We start from the raw sequence: 22,168 nt of genomic DNA, 5'->3' as shown, positions 1-22,168 counted from the left end.
GCAGTTGCCTGGCTGTAAAGTTGACCATCATCAAATACTAAATGAACCCAATATAAAATGGAAAAATGAGGAGCTGATCCAGACGATTAACACGGTAAGACCTCAGCCGCTCTTTTAAAAAGCAGCCCTGCGAGAATGTAAACAGTGATGTCACCTGTTAATCCCACGTAGCAGCTCCTCCGCATGAGACATATTAGACATAAGGTGTAATAACCTGCTTTAATCCAATGGTCATGCCACGTATATATGAACTATGAACAACTTTTTAGAATGGAGGAACTCCAACTTTCATTAGTCCAAGACACAAATTAAAATATTTCTGTGGTTATACACAATTTATATATTTCGACTATGTTGGTAATAAAAGCTTAAAAGAACATAATAAATTACCGATTAAAACTTTTATTGCAATTTCGTAAACTTTTCAAGAAATGGAGTTTGTATGAGGTAGTTGTAATAGATGTAGAGGTGCTTCACTGACGAGTGAATTTCCTCAACCCTTCACTCATTCAGCCTATGAAATGTTTTCTTTGACCAACCATCTGAAATTCTTACAAAGAACAGCAAATGTTTAAATCTAAGAAGCTTGAGCTCAACAGTTATTGCCGTTTAGTGTCTTCCTGTCCATGTGGTGAGCACATGTGTATGTGTTGGGCTTTACTCACGTCCACGATGTCCGAGTTGGTCCTGCTCTCGTGTGGCTCGTTGTATTCGGTGTATTTAAGCAGAACTTTGTCCATGTCGGTGCTGGCGTACTGAAACAGCTTGTTGGTGCTGTTGAAGATGATGAGGGCGATCTCACAGTCGCACAACACGCTCAGCTCGTACGCTTTCTTCATCAGACCAAACTTACGCTTGGTGAACGTCACCTACAGAAAAGAGGAAGATGAAGAATTAACTCTGGATCAACTTCTGTCCAGAAATACCTTTTTCTTCTCTTTTCAAGCAGTTGTTATGATCTCCGTCTTTAAACTCCATCTAAGAGGTGTTCTGGCGGCCAATTCATTGCTTATTCAATAACACCTTAAGGCTTTTAGAAAGTTTGGAAGTATGTTATGTGGTTGCACAAGATTCCAAATCACAAGCAAATCTAGCAAGCTTCCATGCTGTCCATTTGGGCCAAAAACAGGTTTAGACTAACCAGCTACCTATACCAGCAGCCAAATGTAGGTTTAAGTCTTGACAACAGAAGGCCCAGGGGCTCCTGTTCACTGACTGGCTCTGATCGTCACATTTCGGTTGAAGTTTGCTTGGACAGGTGTTTTTTTTTTTTTTAAAGTTCTCGTCTTTTTCTAAACAGCTTCTACAGAGAACTTCTCAGATGATTCTACGTCACAAACTAACTAGCAGAATTTCATAAAAAAGTATGAAAGGCAACACCTTGCATTTCTTATATGGAAGGTTGAAACTAAGCTGCAACTCTGGGTTTTAATGCTTTGCTTATAATTGCTGTTCTCACCAAAAATTAACACCACCGCTCTGTGCACTTTGGTGCATGTTGTGCACCTTTTGATCTTTGTAACTTGCTGTTTGCTGTGCAAAGGGTGCATCACTGAAAAACAGGAAGAGCTGCAGGGAAGAGGTCTGTCTGTACAAGCGTCTGTAGGACCCATCAAAACCCAAGAAGGTAGAGCTATTGTAAATTCTACAAAAACGGCTTACAAGCAAATGTTAGCATACTAAAACACGAACACGGTGCACAGCTTATATGCAATCCATTGCCTTCCATCAGTGGTCAGTCCAATGGTATCAGTCTACATTACCACAAAATTAAGAATGGATATTTTTCTCTAAAATCTCTGGCTTGTGCCAGAACTGATGCTCCTTTGCTGTGCATCGTGTCATGAGATACACCTCTCAGCCGAGAAGGGAGGTTATACTCCCTGGTTATACTCATCAAGCCAGCATCATGGAGCTCTCCACTTTCATCAACTGTGTTGTTGACACTCCGAAGCTGGACTGATCCCCCTGTGATTGGCATGCATGCATTATAAGGAGGTATGGTGGCAGGTTAACAAAGTTGTCTATTTGAGCCAAAAAGGAGCAACCCATGCGTGAAAGAGGCTTGAGTCTCTTGATTGAGGTTTAACTTGTGTGGAAATAAATGGAAACTAGGGGCTGTCTGAAACCACAGCAACAAAAGATCAAATATATCTAAAATGTTTAAAGCCTTACAGCTGGAAATAATCAACTGCACTATTAGTCCTGATCACTTTGAATTAATTTGACAGATACTGAGGATCGGCAGCTTTTCAACAGTTTTTCAGGGTGATCTTAACCACTTTTTTATGAACTAGTAACCTCTGTACATGAAAAGAACCAAATTAGTTTAGGGAGAATCTGCTGTTGGGCCATTTTTGCCTACATCATGATCTCACAAGGCAAGAAGACTGTGAGCAACTCTAACTTTATAAAAACACTGGTGGCGTTTGTTCTTTTTAAGATAAATCCTCACAGCAGCCTCCACTGCTCCTCCCGGAGCACCATCGCACAGACTAGGGAAGAAGTGTGAGGTCAGTCCCGCCTGTTACGGGTCAGGAAGCACATGTGCCCGCACTTCCTGTCAAAACAGGAAGAGAGGAACCGCTCCCCCAGACAGGACTTGTGTATGCATGTGCGTCCTTGTGTGTGACAATGCACCCATGCAAAAGTTCCATTGACAATCAACCCTCATTACTCGTCATGTTGCAATGAGCTCGCTGGTGTTTTAAGAATGTGAGCATCACATGATGTGAAATCACCAGCTGGAAGAACTGAAGTGAGTCTGAATGTAGCCGGTGTTGCTCTTTATCTCCAACCACAACTTTACATTATGCTACATTCCCTGAGCTTAAGAAGTCAGCGTTCTTTTGCATTTAGCTTTGCTAGTAATAACAAATTCTCATCAGCAGTTATCAAGTAAATTAGGTAATTTATCGCTCTTTGGCTCCTTCTACAGTTTTGGGAAGTAACACCATCATTAAAACAAATCTCCCTCTGAGCCCTGCACATGTACAGCCATACACGTGAATTTGTTGTGATGTTGAAGAGGCCACAAAGACACCATCAAAAGCCCATAAAAATGTCAAGCAACTGTAAAGCAAAACACTGTAGTGCAGGGCTGGAAACCAAATTCGTGAATATAAGTCGTGCAGTATCTCAGCCCCCAAGTGATCTAGAGCAGTTTCAGACCCAACAAAAGTCAATGTGGTTCAAAACAAGTCGTTTTAAGGTCCACAAACGTCTTCAGTGGATAGCTGTTCAATTAAAACTGTATCTAATGTTTACATATTTTGTTTATTAGATAAACATTTACAAATAAAAGATTTTATGTTTACTTTGTAAGCTGACTTTATCGGGAAAATGCAGAACTTGGGATTGATAAACCGTAGCAGAGTTCAACACATGACATTGAGCCTAAAAGAGGGATCATTACCAGCAACCCACGGTGCAACTGAAGATGACTGAAAGGTAGGTAAGTATTTAATAAAACAGCCAGTCAGGTATTTTTCTATCAGTTTGGTGTGTGGTAATCTGAGCTTGGTTTGCTGTGTGTGCTGGTGTGAGCTTTCGGGTTAGATACCGTGCACTACCACTGTCATAGATTTTAACATGATTCGATGACTATTTGTGTCCAAATTTAAGAGGAGAGAGTAGTGGAGTTGAGCAGAAAGCGACACTGTCTAAAACTATCTGCTACAAACAGAGCTGTAACGACATGGTTCAAACGGCTGCTGTCACAGACATTTCATTAACATCTCAGGAAATTTAACAGACTGAGAAAAAAGGCAAAATATGTCACCTTTCACAGTTCTTAAAATGAATAAGTGTGTCAAAACCTGAACATTACATTTATTTAGCACACTTCTACACTTAGACACTTAGCAACTTCTAAGTCATGAACACATGGGGTCATTTTGGGGTTCAGTATCTTGCCCAACATACTTGAACATGTAGACTGGGAAAGTTAGGAATCAAACCAGTAATCTTCTAACCAAAAGCTGTCCCCAGTTTAAACCAAAGGCTGTGCTGTGGCTTCACTACCAGTTATGCATGTGTTTAGAGAGCTGTGCATTGGTTACTTTTGTTAATTCTACATCTGGGTGACTGAATTCAGATTGACATGTTGTCTGAACCACTTCTAATCTTCTGTTTGCTTACATGTCTGTTCCGTTCATCCATAATCCGCGCTATCTGAATCTTTTTTCTGCCCATCTCTGCTATTTTTCCTTTCAGCTTTTCCTCTTTTTCACAAGTGTTGGCTCTTCTGGCTCCTTCGATTTACTTCTGGGTCCTCAAAGGTTTTCACTTCTCAAATCCACTCTGCTGTCTGGCACCTGCAGGGAAACAGCAACAAAGCTTCTTTAGTCTCAAAATGAAAGGAGTTCAACAAACATTCACAAACATTTGAAAGAAATCAACAGTCTCTGTTACAAAACACCTTCTGGTTTGAATCTGTGGATGGGACAAAACAACGAGAAAAGACATCACTTCCAGCCACGCTCCCATTGCCATGGAAATGAAATGAAAAGATTGCAAAACAAAACCAGAGACATGTATGGCCGTGACATCTAATTACAAAAAGTGGACTGCAGTGTCATGCTTTGGTGCAGAGTTTAACTGCCATGCACGCACAGACAGGCAGCATGCTGTCTGTTTGCATGTCACTGCGGCTGTATCCCCCTGACACACCCATAAACCAGCTTCCTCGGGGGTTAACTGTGCCCTCAGGAGGAAGTGAAACAAGCAGGCATGCCAGAATGCAAAATAACACAGACTGAGGAGTCTACCTTTGTTGTACGCTGAGTAAAAAACATCTGCAGCTTTTCAAAAACCACACTTGAGGACAGGAATTTCTTCTTAACCGCTGGCAAGAAGACTTCCTCCCTGGGTGGAGCTGACTTGGGACCGGCGAATGGGAAACACCTCGGCTGAGCTAAAAATACTTGTCACTGATGTTTGTCGATTATTGCTCACAATCATCCCCGAGCAGGTTGATTTACAGCTCACAAACACTCACCTCATTGCCTACAAACACAACTGTTTCCAGTAACCCTACAGCACTGTTTCACATCAATACATCATTAACTTGCTGAATAACCTGCCTTCATCAGGGTCATGTCCCAACAGCTTGGATGTTCCTCATAGAAAGTTAAACTCAAAATTACTGACACCAGCTTTGAAATACAGAGAACTTTTATTGATCAACCGGTTTCAAAGTGAAAGGACAAAACTAAAAGAATATAAATGAAAAACATTTTGCTTTCTGAAATATTTTAACACAAAAGACTAATCTGATTCCATCAATAACTTTCATTTTTACCTTTGTGTGAGGGACTGAAGCATTTATTGGAAAAAAATGCAGAAGACTTTGAGGTAAACCTCGAGTTGTATTCAGGTTCAAATTAGCTGCTTCAAGTATCTATTCAAGACAACCCTTGATTATCTCAATAAAAAAACATTCAAACATATGAGAAGTCATCTGAAAAAAGATAGAACACACCCTCTATTTATCCATCCTCTAACAATGAGGTAAAAACACCTTAAAAAATACATGTTCATTATTTATTGAACAAAAATTAAGACAAAACACAGAAGCAGTGTGTGAAAAACTAAGTGAACCCTTACTGCTTCCACAGGAATTAAGAAGGTAAGTAGCAGCCAGGAGCTGCTGATCAATGCCCTGATTAACTGATCCTCAGTCAGTGTGAGCAGCTCTATAAAAGCAGGAGTTCTGTCAGTTTAACACGATGCCAAGGAGGAAAGACATCAGCAATGATCTCAGAGAAGCAGCTGTTGCTGCCCATCAGTCTGGGAAGGGTTATAAGGCCATTTCCAAACTATCTGGAGTCCATCATTCTACAGAGAGAAAGATTATTCACAAGTGGAAAACATTCAGGGCAGCTGTCAATCTTCCCAGGAGTGGACGTCCCAGCAAGTTCACCCCAAGGTGAAGAAGCCCAGAGCTACATCTCAGACTCTACAGGCCTCAGTTAGCATGTTAAAGGTTAAAGGTCACCCCAAGGTGAAAAAGCCCAGAGCTACATCTCAGACTCTACAGGCCTCAGTCAGCATGTTAAAGGTTAAAGGTCATGACAGCACAGTTAGAAAAAGACTGAACAAGGATGGCTTGTTTGGAAGGGCTGCAGGAGAAAGCCTCTTCTCTCTAAAAAGAACATGGCAGCACAGCTTAGGTTTGCAAAGCTGCATCTGAACAAAGCTCAAGACTTCTGGAACAATGTCCTTTGGACAGACCAGAGCAAAGTGGAGATGTTTGGTCCTAATGCACAGCAGCACGTTTGGAGGAAACCAAACACAGCATATCAGCACAAACACCTCATACCAGCTGTCAAGCACGGTGGTGGAGGGCTGATGATCTGGGCTGGTTCTGCAGCCACAGGACCTGGGCACCTTGCAGTCATTGAGTCCACCATGAACTCCTCTGGATACCAAAGTATTCTAGAGTCAGATGTGAGGCCATCTGTCCCACAGCTAAAGCTGGGCTGAAACTGGCTCATCAACAGGACAAAGATCCCAAACACAGCAGCAAATCTACAGCAGAATGTGTGAAAAAGAAAAGAATCAAGGTGTTGCAATGGTCCAGTCAGAGTCCAGACCTCAGCCTGACTGAAATGCTGTGGTGGGACCTTAAGAGAGCTGTACAGAAACCAATGCTGCAAACCTCAATGAGCTGAAGCACCGCTGGAGAGAAGAGTGGGTTAGGGTTAAAAAGTAAAACAAAGTCAGACACAATTAGTCTCCTTTAGAGTCATTAACTCCATGTTTACAGTCATGAAGGAACACATGACTAAAGGCTCAGGGAAGAATGTGTGATCCAGTGTCAACAAAATGACCAGAACATGAGGCGTGTGTGTGCGCCATGTGACCTGTGTCGAGCTTAAGAGCTTGGGTCGACGAGTTAAATGGATATTCACACACGCAGAGACAGACATGCACAAACACAAAACACACGCGCGGTGGCTTTCTTGGCAGCGTTTCACCGCGTCGTCACAGCGGCGCTGAAGACACAGGAGGTGTGACGGGTTTCAGGAGCAGGCAGGATGAAATGGAGAATGAGACGAGGATTGGTGAGGACCTAGGTTGATGATGAAGCTGTGAGCTCTGGACTGTGGCCACTTTTCATTCAGCACGTTCATTTCTGCTTTATTTTTCAGTTGGTCAAAATAAAGAGAATCAATTAATTCAAGCAAATTGAAGCTAACAAAGTGAAAATTAAATGCTTTTCTAGATCCTAAATTATAATAAATCCAAGTATGAACCATTTTTGTTCTCTAAAAGCAGAAATAGCTGACATGTTCACAAAAGCAGCTTCCTTACAGCCTCAAAGGTGTCAACTCCTTAAAAAAAAGAGACAAACTTCAAAGTGTGGATTAAGAGGTTAGATGGAAATAACTTGTGGTGCAGATTTAAACTTAATTTTCAGAGAAACCTTTGGTTTAATAAAGACTAACCTCTTCATTGTTCTAAATTTCAAACTTTCAACTGTCATTGCAAATGTATTTTAACACAGGGCCAATATATTTAGGTATATTACAGTTTACATAAAGAGAATTAGCATGTATTACTAAACCTGTCCTTTGAAGTTTTGAGCTCAGTTTTGTCTTCTGTAAGCTCACTTTTAAAAGCTAAACATACACCCTCACAATCCTCTGACTGGTTTAAAGTGTGCTTTGCAAACAGGCTGGTTTACACATTCAGTTCTAGTTTTCCAAAGTTAAAAGTCATCCAAGCAGCAGAAAAATCTAAAATATTCAATCAAATAAAAACCCACAACTTCTCACATGAGTAAATTATCTGTAACAATCAGCTTCACACCACCTCTCTGTTGTTGTCTGCCTCTTGTTTTCAGCATTAACTGACAGCTTCTGACAGGATGAATGTGTTTTTGCAACAGCAAAACAAAAAAAGCATTAAGTGATGGGATCAGAATCCTCCGCAGCAAGCAGCGACACGAGTGTTACATGAATGTTTGGTGTGTGAGTCACTCCGCCATGAGTCCTCCTCTACAACACGGTTTAAATTTAGAGCGCTCGCAGACGCGCACACTCAGCACGCTGGAGGAAAAAAAAAGGATCTTTAAGCCGAGTGGAGACAGGAAGATTGCCTAAAACAAATGATTGTGGAGGTTTGATCTTTTCCAGGATGACGGCAGATCTCCACCCAGCCCACACACACAAACCTCTCTGCTATTTATAGACTGTTCGAACAGCAGGATTCCAAAAATAAATGAGTGAACTTTTTACCCCAAACAGCAATACCACCGGTTTCTGGTTGGCAGACAAAAGAGTTTGCGCTGAACAGGGGAAGAGATGGAAATCAGCTGTCGCACACTCCTCAGCTGCTCCCTCGACAATTATTTTCCAATACGCCGAGCCTGCTGTACACAGCAGGGAGCAGCAGCTACAGGGGACATGTGGCCCTGCCCTTGTACTCCCCAGCAGAACGCTGCGGCTGTGTGAGAGTGGGGATGGGTGGAGGGCTGCAGGGGTGAGAGGTGAGGGTTGGGGGGAGTCAGAATCTCCATCTTGGGGCTGACAGGAGGTGGATGGACAGCTGTGAATGCTCCCTGATGCTGAGTGGTTTTCAGGCCTCCCTGGAACCGATTTGGAAATGATAGACGATGTCTGTTAAAGGCAGCGGGCCAATAAGAGTCCTGTGATCAATATATCCATATCAACAACTGATCAGATGAGACTTTTTAATGTTCAGACAGGATTTATGTTATTGCCTACCATGAGATTTTAACACAGAAACTTATACGAGTCATTTGTACAGAAGAAAGGACCTCCTATGATTTAAATAAAGACATCCCTGAATTCAGTGAATCCCCGATTTTCTTCCCCAAATTTCCACTCATCTAATCAGAAAGAATATCAATCAAGAGCTACACCCTGTAAGCTCCTTGCTGTTCAGTTCAAGTTTTCCATTCCACAACATAAAGTCATCTTCAGGCAGTTTAACAGAGACAAACCCAAAGAAATTCCCTTTGAACAGTATTTGGTTTCGGACAGTTGGGTAGGGATTGGGGTATGTGATGCTGGTGGGAGCTAAATGTGGCCACAACAGCTGCAGATGTCTGTCAGCTCATGTCTTCTTCACACCAACAGACTTTTGTATGTTCAATCCCGTAGTCTGAACTAGCAGATTCAGCTCAAAACATTTTCCAGTTGTACATTAACTTCGACTTTTGTCTGTTTGCAGACACTATGAACCCAAACTATTTCATGTTTGCTCATCCAACCCCATACCATCACAGAGCCTGGCTGCAGGGACTGGTTGCTGACAGCAGGCTGGATGCTGCTTTTGCTCTTTGCTCCATTTCTTCCAACAAAGATGTGGAATACTGATGGGTCTGACCACAGCACACGTTTCCACCGTGTGACGGTCCATCCCAGACGCCTCCGAGCCCAGAGAAGTGGACGAGGTTAACATCAGGCTTCTTTCCTGCACAGTAAAGCTTGGGAATGGAACTCTGTATTGTGGTGCTTGACAAAGGTTTCCACAGTAATCCCTTGTCCGTGTGCTTCTATCAGCTGCTGATGAATGACGGTTCTTGATGCAGCGTCTGAGGGGTCAGAGGTCACGGGGTCCAGCTTAGGTTTGCTCCCTCGTCCTTTACACTGAAACTCCTCCAGATTCCTTGAATGCTTTAATGATATTCTGCACTGTAGAGGCAGAAATATGCAGATCCCTTCCAGTCTTTCTCTGAGGAACATTACTTACAATGTTTCTGACTTTTTTGGAATGATTTGCAGGTCTAAAATATAAACAATTATGTACATAACGAATAAAAAAAATCTGAAAAGACTAAACTTGAAATATATTGGGTTGATATTGTCTGCATTTATATAAAAATCTACATTAATCTAATACGTTTTTCCTCCATTATTCCTGCATTTTTCATAATGTCCCAACTTTTTGACAGATCAACCTACAAACTGATATGGTTCTCCGAGAAAGATCTGTATGGAGTTGAATAGACATTTAGCTACAGTTAGGTAATTAAAAACAGTCAATTAAAGGCTTTTCCAAATACTGTGACATCAATGAACTCTGAAAGACTTACAACAACAGTTAAACTAATTCCTTACAAATTAGTGACACAGATAATCCTAATGATAAAACAGGTGCAAAGCTCCACAACTCTGACTGATATCCACGTGATAATCACTTCAGGGACACAAACCCTCTTCTGTCTGCACCCCCCTGATAGCAGCCTGCAGCTCTTTCCTGTATGTTGTGAACTGACTTTATCACTGTGGAGAGAAGCATGAGGTACATTACAATGAGAAAAGCGGCACTGGCTTTGAGGCATACAAGTTTCTGTTTATTTGCAACAAACTCTCTATTCAGAACTTCTTAACTGCAGTTAAAATCATAGCTACCAAACATGTCAGCATAAAATAGTGCGCTGAATAAAAGAAAACTACCATCACATGTAATAAACAGCTAATTAAACACTGTATCAACTCATTAAATCTGATGGATGACGCCCCCACCACAAATAACTCCATTTAATCTTAAGGCCTTCATCAGCCCATGTCAACACTGTACAACTGCATCCTAACATATCAACTCTGATTTATGTGCATCTTAGACAAATTAAAAGAACCTTCCCGGTCCACCATCGGTTAGGTTTTGATGGAAACGTGGAACCGAAGGTTCAGGAAGTTGGAGAACCGAAAGTGGCTGATTTGTGAAGTAGACCTGCATTATAAAACATCTTTCAACTCAAAACACTCTACATTGATTGTGTCTGATAATCCAACCTCGTGGGTTTCCAAATGAGGACAAAGGCCCAATCCTAATCCTCCCCTTTGCCCTGGCACTTAGCCATACCCCTCTGTAAAGGAGTATCTTTTAGAGATAAAGATAGAGTAGTGGTCATATAACTGTCCAAATGGCCTTCAAAGACCCATCTGAGGGGCTCATTGATCCCTAAAAGAAAAATGGCATCTTATCTCTGAAAATAGTTGGTGTAGGGCCAAGAAGAGGAACTGGTATAAATCTTATAGCTTAAAATTCTGATTTTCGTGTCAGTTCTTTGCAGAGGACTATATTAAGAGAGAATTTCAAACTATCCTGCTGTGGGAATGCAAATTACAGCATGATGGTGGACTTTTTTCCACTGGGAAAGTTTACTGACAATATTCAAAGTTCCTGGAACTTTTGGTGGAAAAGCAACTCAAGAGTTTGAATAAAGGCCAACAGTTGATTTCCAAGCACGTGTGTGCTGTCGCAGAGCAGTGCAATGCTTTTAAAAGTCCATAAAGCACATCAAACGTGTTTGGCTGCATGAAATGAGGCCGAGCAACATATCAACAAAATGCCTCATCAATTTCTACAAACAAGTGGACTAAATTACAGATTAAAACCCCTTTTAAGGTTTTAGACGTAGAGCTCAGACGTAACCTGATCTCATAGATGTAGTTTGCTTAGGGACGCTTCTCTATAAGCAGCGAGTGATTCACTTTGTGTCACAGACACTGAGCCACATGCCCAGCATAAGTGAAAAATCCCATGGACATTTACAGGATCTTTACAAGGATTCTTTGTCTTTTTGTAAAGGTTTGAACAACTGTAAAACAAGTCAGGATCGTTACTCTGTTGGTTCTTCTACCATTTAAACACACACACAAAAAGCAGTCATCCTGTCCGTGGATGAAAACGTAACCAACCTGCACTGAGACTATGTCGATGGTGAGTTGGAGACATTTGTGAACACACTAAAAAAGCCTTCATAGTGTAGAAATCTGCTTAGCATTGTTAAACTGAGCTCACTTCAGAAAGAAAGAACACAGCTCACATCTCACTACAAATATCATCTCAAGGCGCTTCAAAGATACAGTCCAATTCAAGCCAATTACAATCCAAATCATTGTAATCCAATCAAATTCAGTAACCCTTTGGAATCCTCAGGAATATTAGACCTGATACTCCAGAACAATCTCAGATATCAGTAAGACGAAGAATTATTTGTACTGGACATTGTGACAAACACCTTTACTACGTGTGAATTAAAACGATGAGATTACAGACTGGAATATAAAATTTGCTTTGTTCCCATGGGCATCATACATGAAACATAACCAAGTAAATACATAATTAATGTCTAACATGTTTGTTTGACTAAGCTGTAATGACTCTTAATACTGGCTATATTCCACGTCACAGTACGTCTGCATACTGAGCGATGGAATCAACAAACAACAAATCTCCTCTTCATCTTTATAAGTAAAAGCCAGCTGTGGAGTCGCTTCTTCTTCTTTTATGGTTTAGCAGCCCCCGTGCACGTGAACCAGGTTTGTCCATCTTCACAGAGAGTGGTCAATACTCTGGACACTCATTGGTTTAGAGATTGATAGATAGTTGAATCAAACGATGGGTGAATTCACACTGAAAGCTCTGACTGATTATCTGTCCCAGAAGGCATTGTGTGCTGCCTTTGTGGTCCAATAAGAAGCTTGGTAAATCTCCAAACCCACCGCATTCACAACAGACGACAAAAAGACAATTTATGTGAAAATTATTTCTGTGCATAATTCCTAAGATTTCCTAAGGGTTCAATTCCAAATGAGTCCAATTCATATGAAGTCAATTCTTTAAAAAGTTGCCTGGTTAAGGAAACCAAGAGACTGCATTGAAACTTCTCGATTCAGTCGCCCGTCTTGAGTGTGCATGAGGCGACGGTAGAAATATCCCAGATATCCCAGAGATTAAACTAATTCTTGAAGAGTTCTTTCCGTTATCCTCTTGTTTGGTTCTTGTTAGGACAACTCCTTCTTCTACTTAATTGCAACGACTAGCTGTAGCCTGTACCCCCCCCCCTCTGGCGACACTACAGAGACAACGTTTAGTCGCTTCAAGCCATCAAACATCTTCCATTCACTGAACCTCCTGAATAGTGCGATGATTGACTCGGTTCCTTCAATTCAATTCAATTCAGTTCAATTCAATTCACTTCAGTTTTATTTATAAAGCGCCAAATTTCAACACAGATACAGCTCAATTAAAGCCAATAACAATCCAATTAATTGTAATACAATCATAATCCAATCAAATCAAATTAATTAAATTCCAAATGATTCCAATTCATACAGAGCCAATTGAAAAAAAATCATGGATAAGGAAACCAACAGATTGCGCTGAAACTTAGCGCATCACTTTGCAAAAAAGTCCTCCAGTACCAATGGCACATGTGATCACATGACCAATCAGCTGTTTCAGCTTCTGGAGAATAAACATGGAAATACTCTGTAACATAACTAAAATATAATCACAACAAATAGAAGCGACTTTTTGTTTGGTTTAGTTCTTCTTCCAACTTTTGTTTCCGATTAGCAACGACTGCTGTACGAAAACGATGTGCCACGTAGTGGTTAGCGCCACCTGCTGACCAAACTGAACAAACTGGCTTATTCACTCCAAACCAGCTGATGGAAACAAGCCTGAAGTGATTGGAACGTGTTATTTTTCATGCAAAACTGCTTCCATTTTCTTTAATATCGACTCTTCAGTTTTTATATCCTGAGATCAAATCTAAAATACTTAACTTTTAGTCTGTAACTAAGAACTGTTTTCAGATTAAAACTGTATTTTGTTAACATTAAAACCTGAGCAATAGCTAAAAATGTGTTGCAAAGCTAAGTTGTCACATTAGTTTTTCTAATTTCACCAACATTCAGAAAAAGAAACTTTAGAATTACAAGTTGATTTAAAGAGTGCAACTAAATCATTTCAAAAAGATGTCATGAAAGAGTCAAATTTACAGCTGAGGATTCCCGCCTCGACTCCAAAACATACAAACATGCTGCAACACAAAAGAAACGCTTAGTTTGGAGGGAACAGTTGCAGAAATTGTGAGAGTTTAACTCAGAGAGGGTTGTTTTATACTACTTACAGCCTCCAACCTTTCCTCAAGAAAAATCCATTTAAAGTCAAAACTCTCTGGAAGCGGCTTTTTAAACTTGAATAATTTTCTGTTTCTACAATAAAGCCTATTTATGGATGAAATACGTGTTTCAGTAGAGCTTAAATAGCAAAACATTAAAAAAGAAGTCTAAATTAATCAGCTAGATTAGCCAAAAAGTCCAAATTTGAAGATCAAACCTTTGATAAAAAGTAAAAGCAGCTTGTTGCTGTTGCTTAAAAGCTATTATTCAATTATCCAAATTGTTTCCACATCAGCTCTGACTGCTTGGTTTCTGGGAGACATAATGAGGGGTCAGTTACAAGCTGCTGCCCCGGGACACCTCAGGGCTCGCTCCGGTAATGCGGATTAGCTACTGGGGATGAATCCTGGTCTGCATTTTGGTTTCCATCGGTTTCTAGTTTTCTTACCCTGAGCTGCTGCAGAGAAGTGAAACGTTTTTCATTCCAGTGAGCTGAATCCGTGACGGGAAAATGCCCGGGTATTTCCACCAGTCTCAGCCGGGAAACTCGACCTGTCCGCGGCTAAAGCCCGACCTGCAGCTCGGCTCTGATCTACAAGCCGCCGGAGAAGTGTGGCAGTAAAAGTTGTCCAGAAAGTGAGCAGCTTCTTGTGACTGAGAGAGGAAAAGCCCCGCGGACAGAGAAGAGGATGACCCGGCTCCTGTTTCCTTCCTGTTGTTTATCTGTCAACCGTCACGCTCACGCACGCACGCCCGCACGCACACACCCACTCTGTTCCCACACAGGCTCACAAACAGCCGAAGGTGAGGCCGCTTACCTCCAGCTCAGTCCCGCATGTCTTATCACGTCCCGCTGCCTCGTGTCTCCGTCCAGCGGTTCAGCTCTGTCCATCTGCGACTCTCCTCCTCCTCCTCCTTCTTCTGAGAGCACGCGCTTCTCAGGCTGTCAGCGAGCACCTGGATGGACGTCGGGAGGCGCACACGCACACACAAACACGCACGCGCAGAACACAGAAAATGGGGGAAAAAGACATCAGAAAAGAAAAGTGCATTTTTTTAAATGTAAAAGTTAAACCAGAACAAATTTTGTGATGTTTTTTTGCTTTAGTTGATTTAAATGAATATTTTCAACAGGTTTTCAGACTCAGCTCAGGTTCACCACTGCCTCTCAGTGGAAACAGCCCAAAGTACAACTTTAATGTGTTCCAGGGACTAGAAATTTGTTAAAACCAGTGTGTAAAAAAGCAATAATTCATCTAAAATACTCAAGCAATCATTTTTAGCAATTATTAGATCTGTAAATTCATTAGAAATGTGACAAAATCAGCTGGTTACAATTGGATTGTTGTCTTTAACCAACTTGACTTTTGGACTGTTTGTTAAAGTGCACTGTTATTTTTTTTATTATCATCTTAGTTGCACAAAATAACGTGCAATTACATTTGATAAATTTAACACGATTCAGTGTCAATTTGAACTATTCATCGATTTTTTGGAAATCCTTTTTTTTGAAGATAAGATTCATTTAAGTTTCTCTTCAGATTCCTCAGTGTTTTAACGTTAATAGCTCTATCAAATAATGGAAATATGATAAGCATATATATATACATATATATAATAAACAGATTAATACTTTAGTTCAGAGGTTTTAGTAACAAAATTTATATGAATATATAATAATCAGAATCTATTGTTCAAACCTTTGACCTGATTCAGATCAAAGTGTTCTTTCTTTTTGTCAAACTTTTTCAGAAGAAACAAGTTACAGTCAAAATATGATCAACTTTTTGACCTTGCTGGCAAACTGTTGTTGTTCTTTTAGAACTTTTTAACCCCTCAGGTTTTTTTTCTGAATGCCTCTTAGACTAACTAGAGAATTCCACTCCTATAGGATGTAACACCGCTGTCATGATAACAAATCTCCCTCTGAGCCCTGCACACATACAGCCATACACGTCCCGGGACAGATTCAGGCTCGGGAACAAAAGACGAGTCAGAAGCACTTAGTTTAAACGTTCTCAAACTTCTCTAGTGTTGCTTTAACAATCATAAAATTGATGTATTTTGAATTCTCCACAGGTGTTTGAACCCCATTTAAACCTCAGGCCGTTTGGTCTCCACCAGCCCCTGAAAGAAAAGAGCAGCAGCTGGTCTCTAAACGCTCTTAGAACCAATAGCTCAGCAGATACAGCCTGACAACTGTTGCTTCTGCACTGTCGTCTTTTACAGACACCTTCCAGCCATGAAATTAGAGCCACTGGCAGGTAAACACTGATTATCTCATTACGGTGATAACTGACAGTGGGTTTGAGATATTAGGCAGAAAATTAGCGTTGGAAGCAGAAAAATAAGAAAACATAAAGACTTGACAATTGTGACCTGGACAACTGTGATGGACAGATGGTCTGATTTCAAGTATTTTTAATTCAATTGAGAATGTATTTTCATTTTGTAACTGTGCTACAAATGACTACGTTAAGCTTCATTAAATTACACACAAAAGCAGACAAATTCCATTTCATGTTGTGAAAATAAGTTGTTGAAGATTACAATAAAAAAAGTGTCTGAACCATCAGTTTGTGCTGCAACAAACTCACAATCATCAGAATGAATACAAACACATCTGCTGTAACCAATAACTTCCCAGCTATACCAGATTAACAGCATGTCAGCTGTGGGAGGATCTCACATCTGTGGGTCCTTTTAGCCTGTTTTAGCTCTATGTTTTGCTTTAGTGTTTCAGTGCTGCAGAGATGATACAGTCAGAGTGTTTTCTGTCTGTGGACGAGCGTCAGAACAAACATGAGAAACACATGTTTGAGGTCACTTAGAAACGTCTTTGGTTACAAAGTTTGACCATCATTGATCATTCAAAACTTTAATCTTTCAACTCATTGGTGGTTTGGGTTTAAATCTGCAGCTCTCCAGACAATCTTCCTGATGAGGCGATCATAAAAAATATATCATATATATGTATATATATAATATATATTTCTGTGTTACACGTTTCTTTTTTTTTTTTTAGAAAAGAGCAATTTCATCATATAGCATCCAAAGCAAACTTATTTAACATTAAAGAATGGTTGGAGCACATTTGGAATATTTTGGGTTGGACTAAAGCTGACTGTAAACTTAAATGAAGTTAAATATCATGGACTGAAAGCTGAAATACTAAAAGTTATGTAAAATCTTAAATATTTACTTTTTATTTTCTTGATTGATTGAGGCCAATGGGAACATAATTTCATGCCTGTATGAAAGAACAACTTCAGGTTGAATAATTACATCATCATTCTTTGATATATCATCCCCATCTCTTCTCTCTGTTGCAGTTTGTTTGAGCTTTTTATAATGCTTTACTCTTTAATTTGTCAATGATATATTACATATATTTTTATCCAAAAGTCCTTATGAGCCCTCATTTCTTTATATATTTCTATAAAATAGGAAATAGGTGCAGTGATTTACTGAGACATGAAAATAAATACAGTACATAAGGCAGAAAGTGAGCTCTAAAGTGAATATTTGGTCTGAGCACCTTTATTCTCCAACACAGCCTGAATCTGTTATAGCTTCTGCTGCCACCAAGTGTTTAAAAAAAAACAATAGTCCTGCATAAATCTTAAATGTTCATCTCTAAGTTTAGCAATAAAATCGAATTCCTTTTTTACTTGATGCCTGACAGAACTGATACCGTCACATTGATCCTGTTTCAGCCAACTCACCTGTGCTTTCTGTTCAGTCTTCACCTGGAAGGATCCCCAGCAGCTCCAGCTGTGGGCATGCACACTCAGTCCCTTGTATCAAACAAGAACAGACTTTATAAGAACCAAAAAAGAATGAATAAAAGATGCGACGTTAAGCCAGACCAGCTGGCTTACAAGAGAGGGGCACCCAGTGCTGGGCAGCGTTTGGATCTGAGCTGTCTGCAGACTGAGCAGCTGAGGTAGTCTGACACGCAAACGCCGCCCCCTCTGTCCCACTAGCGCACACACATTCACACACCCTGTGACCTCCTGAGTGCATGTCTGTGGAGGAGCATGCTCACCTGTCGCTGTCACTCGCTGTATATTTAGCTATGAGGTGACACCGATGCTGCCTGTGTGTGTGTGCAGGGAAGAAGAATGTGTTGCTGACACTCAGGGGCCTCTGTGGGCCTTGGTGTGAGAGCCTAGGATTACTGACCCAAAGGCCGTCGGCTCGACACATTACACACACAAACACACACACACTCGCACACAGATGAAACCTGCCGGCGCGTCCCAGATATCAGTGCTCAGAGCATCTGCTTGGCAGAGGATTACGCTCAGCTGTCCCCTCCTGTCAGGTCAGAGCAGGCGGAGGAAAAGGCGACATTATGAATCCATCACGGATGAGACTATCGAATCAGAACACAGAACTTATATCTTTATATGTCCCACATGATCTCCAGCTGTTGGTCAGACAGGGGTGTACTTATGTTTTTAAAACTAAATCTTTAAAACATAATGCATGAATTATGGCATCAGTTCTTTATAAATGTTAAAAAAACAAACAGGTTTGGCTCAAATTCTAAATGAGCCACAAACAGACATAATTAAGGATCCAGCCTGTGTTTTTACAGCTTGTTTGACTCAGACAGAAGTGCAAACAATCACTGCCACCTTGTTTTATTTCCTCCACCTTTCCCATCAGTCAGAGAGGTGTAGACAGGAGCCCTAACAGCTCGTTGGAGGGGGAGAGATGGGATTACATGCATAGTATGTTTCTGTTGGGGAGAAGAAGGTAAAGGATGTATGCAAACCAACGGTGGGGAAATTAAAACACATCAATTTCACCCACCGGGAACATTTGGCACATTCCTTTGAGCCCAACTGTGTGTTGGAAGAAGGAAATCATGCAAAAAGTTTATCTTTAGGTGGAATAATCCTTTACACCATAGCTGTTTCCTCTCCATCAGACTGAAGCTCACTGAGCTACAGAGGAGGATGGAGGACCCTACTGAGCGTCTTTTAGTGGCATCATGACACATTTTTAACAAACACAAAATGAGTTTAGAAAATAGGAAAGTACAGAAATGAAAAATCTGCACACACTTTCAGAAAAGTATATTCAAATTAAAATTGGGGGTATTGGTACCATGGAGATGATGGGAAATCTTTTTTAAGAGTCTAATCATTTTTCTGCAAAAGATTGCTGATTTGAGATTTGTGCACAATGTTATTTCTCAACTGCACTCTCATCAATGAATCGTTCTAATGAATCTACATGTTGTAAAAATAAATGGTTAAACAACAATCTGGGTTACAGCTTTCACATTGTGATTCCCATCATGCTGCATTAAAGTTATAGGACAGGAATCAACAGCCTCAGGATACGCACCACCTCACAATCCGTGACCTCAACAGTCACGGATTGTGGACAAATGTACAGATGGTTACCGTCGAAAAGTCCAGATCCAGCCCTAATTTCTTTTTATATTTTAGGAAAAACAAGACATATGCAAAAATAGATATGACTACCTCAGCCTTTTCTCCCTGTTTCCCTTCCTTAAGAATGGCTTCTTGACAGCCACCCTTCCATGGAGACCATTTCTGATGAGGCTTGGGCCAACAGTAGATGGATCAGCTGAAGGTCCAGATGCATCTCTCAGGTCCTGTCAGGTCACAGCTGGATTTTTTCCTTTCTTAAGGACATCACTTTCAGATCCTGTTCATCTGCTGTAGATAGTTTTTTAGGCCTGACACTTCTTCTTTTGTCCTCCACTTGTCCAGTTTCCTCAAATGTTTTAAGGACACACTGCACACCATGCTGAGATATGCCAAATTTTCAGCTAATAGCTCTTTGGGAATCACCTTGTTGCTGCAGAAATCCTATTTTCTGTCTGACAAACTGTGTTATCTTTGCTGTTTTTCATAGATGCAACTAAAGAAATGGGAACAAATGATGTGTCTTTGTGACAGGCTGCTGGTAACAAAGTGCCTAAAGATCCAGTTTAAAATGGCTTCTTTGCTAAGTTGTCTGTTCTGTGTCGACACAACACTGGTTCATCCCTTGAGTTAGGAGCCTTTTTTCTGTTTGAATGATTCATAGGTCAGAGTTAAGTGGCTGAACAAAGAAAAAACACATTCCTCTGAAAATGGTCAGGTACAAGGACTGGACTGAAAATGAGTGACAAAGCAGAAAATGTCTAAAGAAAAACTCTTAAAGACCTTAGGAATGCCTGGAGAACTATTGATCAAGACCACTTGAAATAAATGAGGATCGGATCAGGAGTTTTTAACAGTCTTTTACATGATCCCTCCTCATAGTTTGCCACCAATTTGTTCACTTTTGTCTGTCCTGTAACTGGTTAACTGGTAAAAGCCTAACATCCTGAATGGGGATGTATGGATATCTATTGTACCTGTTTCTGACACATTTAATGCAGTAAATCAGTCCATAGTAGTTCAATTAAATGGCCTCATGGAGCTATAACTGTAGCTCAACTGAACTCTGCATGGAAACAAAGTGACCGCCTCATGTTGGTGTAACTGCCATTGAACCTGGTCTACGGGTTGGTGTCCTGGGCTTTCTTTTCTTAGCATGCTCATTTTCTGATGTTAATGAGATCACTCATTAGAATTAATAACATATTTCACTAATTATTTGTAGCTTATATTGTTCTAATAATGACCATAAATTCAAAGTAGTTTTTGATCAGTTTTGGTGCCTATGAACTTTTCTTTGGGCTCCGTATGAGCTTTGGTCAGCATTAGTCCTTTAACGTCACACAGTCAAAAAGTCCAATTAAGAGACTTCAGAGGTTTGGAGGTGGAGTTACAAACTGCCAACCAGGAGTTTCTGCTCTTCTGCACATATACAGAAATATATTTTTAACTTCATGTTATGATTTCCTTCTGCAGGGCTCAATGTAATCTTCTCCCAAACTGAAGGTGTTTTAAGTGGGTTATGTAGAAATGGAAAAAAATAAAGAAAACATTTGTCTGTATCACAGGTATGGCTGCTGAATTACTGTATAGTTTCCAATAAAAACACATGTGACATAAAGACAAGTCTTCCATGCTGTCAGTGTGTGTAGGCGAGTGGACGAGGAGCTGCAGAAACAATAAGCTCTCTTTAAAGACAACCAGATGTGTGCAGAGAAAGATCCTGACAACGTTATTACTTTTCAACCCTCTCTAAGTGATATAAACCCCTATTGATGCCCACAGTGAGGCGTCTTTCATTGTATTCAATCAGAACAAGGCAGGAGGAGGACAATGTGTTTAGGAGGGTTTGTCTTTTCTGAGACGGTCTGCCACACTGTGGCGTGGGCTGGGTGAAGCTGGGATGTCTGGAAGATAAAGTTACCATGAAAGCCATGAGCATGTGTAAACTAATACATCCTCACCCAGCTGCCGGGCATAGTCCACCATCCACCGCATGTCTCGAGGCATTCCCTCTCCATGTCTGTCTGTTGCCCTCGCAGACCGTCAAGTTTACTACGTCTGTTATCACACAAAACACTGCTCAAAAATCACCTAATCATGGAGAAAATATGAAAAACAGAATTACTCAGTGATTTCTGCTCATATATAATACAAGTACTATGTCAGTAGACATAATTTTGGGGTAAATATAGCAGCACATGTATGAGCTGGAGCTCTTAGGAGGATGATAAAATAAAGAAATTAGTCCGTTAAAGCTTACAAACATGTCCACTGAAAGTTCTGTCACACAAATGTACATTCAGTGCATTCCAGGAAGGTGGAGCACTTATACCTGGATGTACAGGTAAGGGAGGAGAAGCTCAGATCCTCTGATATGTGCAGCAGGATGGTGGAGATGTTCTATCAGTCTGCTGTGGCGGTTCTTCTGTGTTTCACTGCAGTCTGCTGGGGGTGGGGGGGGGGAGCAGAATCAGATGCAAAAGACTGAGCCAACGCTTTGTCACCTCTTTCCACTTTATGCATGCTTCCATTAGCTAACATTATTAGACAGCATGGCATACATTTCCATTGATATGCTGATGATACTCAGCTGTACTTATGTATGATATTAAAATTTGATTAATTGTGCAGCCCTAATTAGAAGAAGAATTAATACCAGCTGACACAAAGTTTTGCTGCTGACTCTTTGTCTCTACTCACTACATTGTTGGTAGTGAAACTATTAGTAATCAAAATAACTGCATATTAATTTCTGTCATCAGTTGACTGCTCTTCAGTTTTCTAGAAGTTACATTCAAACAGTTGATTTTTGGGTTTATATTGGGTTTATACTCTAACAATTAAATTAAATTCTTATTGGTCTTA

General features: G+C 40.5%; 1 protein-coding gene across 2 annotated transcripts in view; it reads right to left on the bottom strand.

The window, feature by feature from the left end:
• LOC140276844 (myocyte-specific enhancer factor 2C-like) overlaps window positions 1-17,805 on the bottom strand; it is a 41,255-nt gene extending 23,450 nt beyond the window's left edge. Inside the window, exons 1-4 of one of the 2 annotated variants that reach the window (XM_072371676.1) lie at window positions 17,618-17,805; window positions 14,711-14,849; window positions 4,141-4,316; window positions 666-869 (exon numbers count right to left, since the gene is read on the bottom strand). In XM_072371676.1, the coding sequence (XP_072227777.1) occupies window positions 666-869; window positions 4,141-4,194 (258 nt within the window). In that variant the 5' untranslated portion in view covers window positions 4,195-4,316; window positions 14,711-14,849; window positions 17,618-17,805. Of the gene's footprint in view, window positions 1-665; window positions 870-4,140; window positions 4,317-14,340; window positions 14,622-14,710; window positions 14,850-17,617 lie in introns of those variants that run through there. The other variant, XM_072371675.1, reaches the window with a different exon arrangement.
• Between the last annotated feature and the right edge of the window lie 4,363 nt (window positions 17,806-22,168).

This window comes from Leuresthes tenuis, unplaced genomic scaffold, assembly GCF_036924035.1.
Source record: "Leuresthes tenuis unplaced genomic scaffold, fLeuTen1.0.hap1 SCAF_19, whole genome shotgun sequence".
NCBI classification, from domain to species: domain Eukaryota; kingdom Metazoa; phylum Chordata; class Actinopteri; order Atheriniformes; family Atherinopsidae; genus Leuresthes; species Leuresthes tenuis.
Note: the sequence above shows the minus strand (reverse complement) of the source record. Positions and strands in the feature narration are given on the sequence as shown.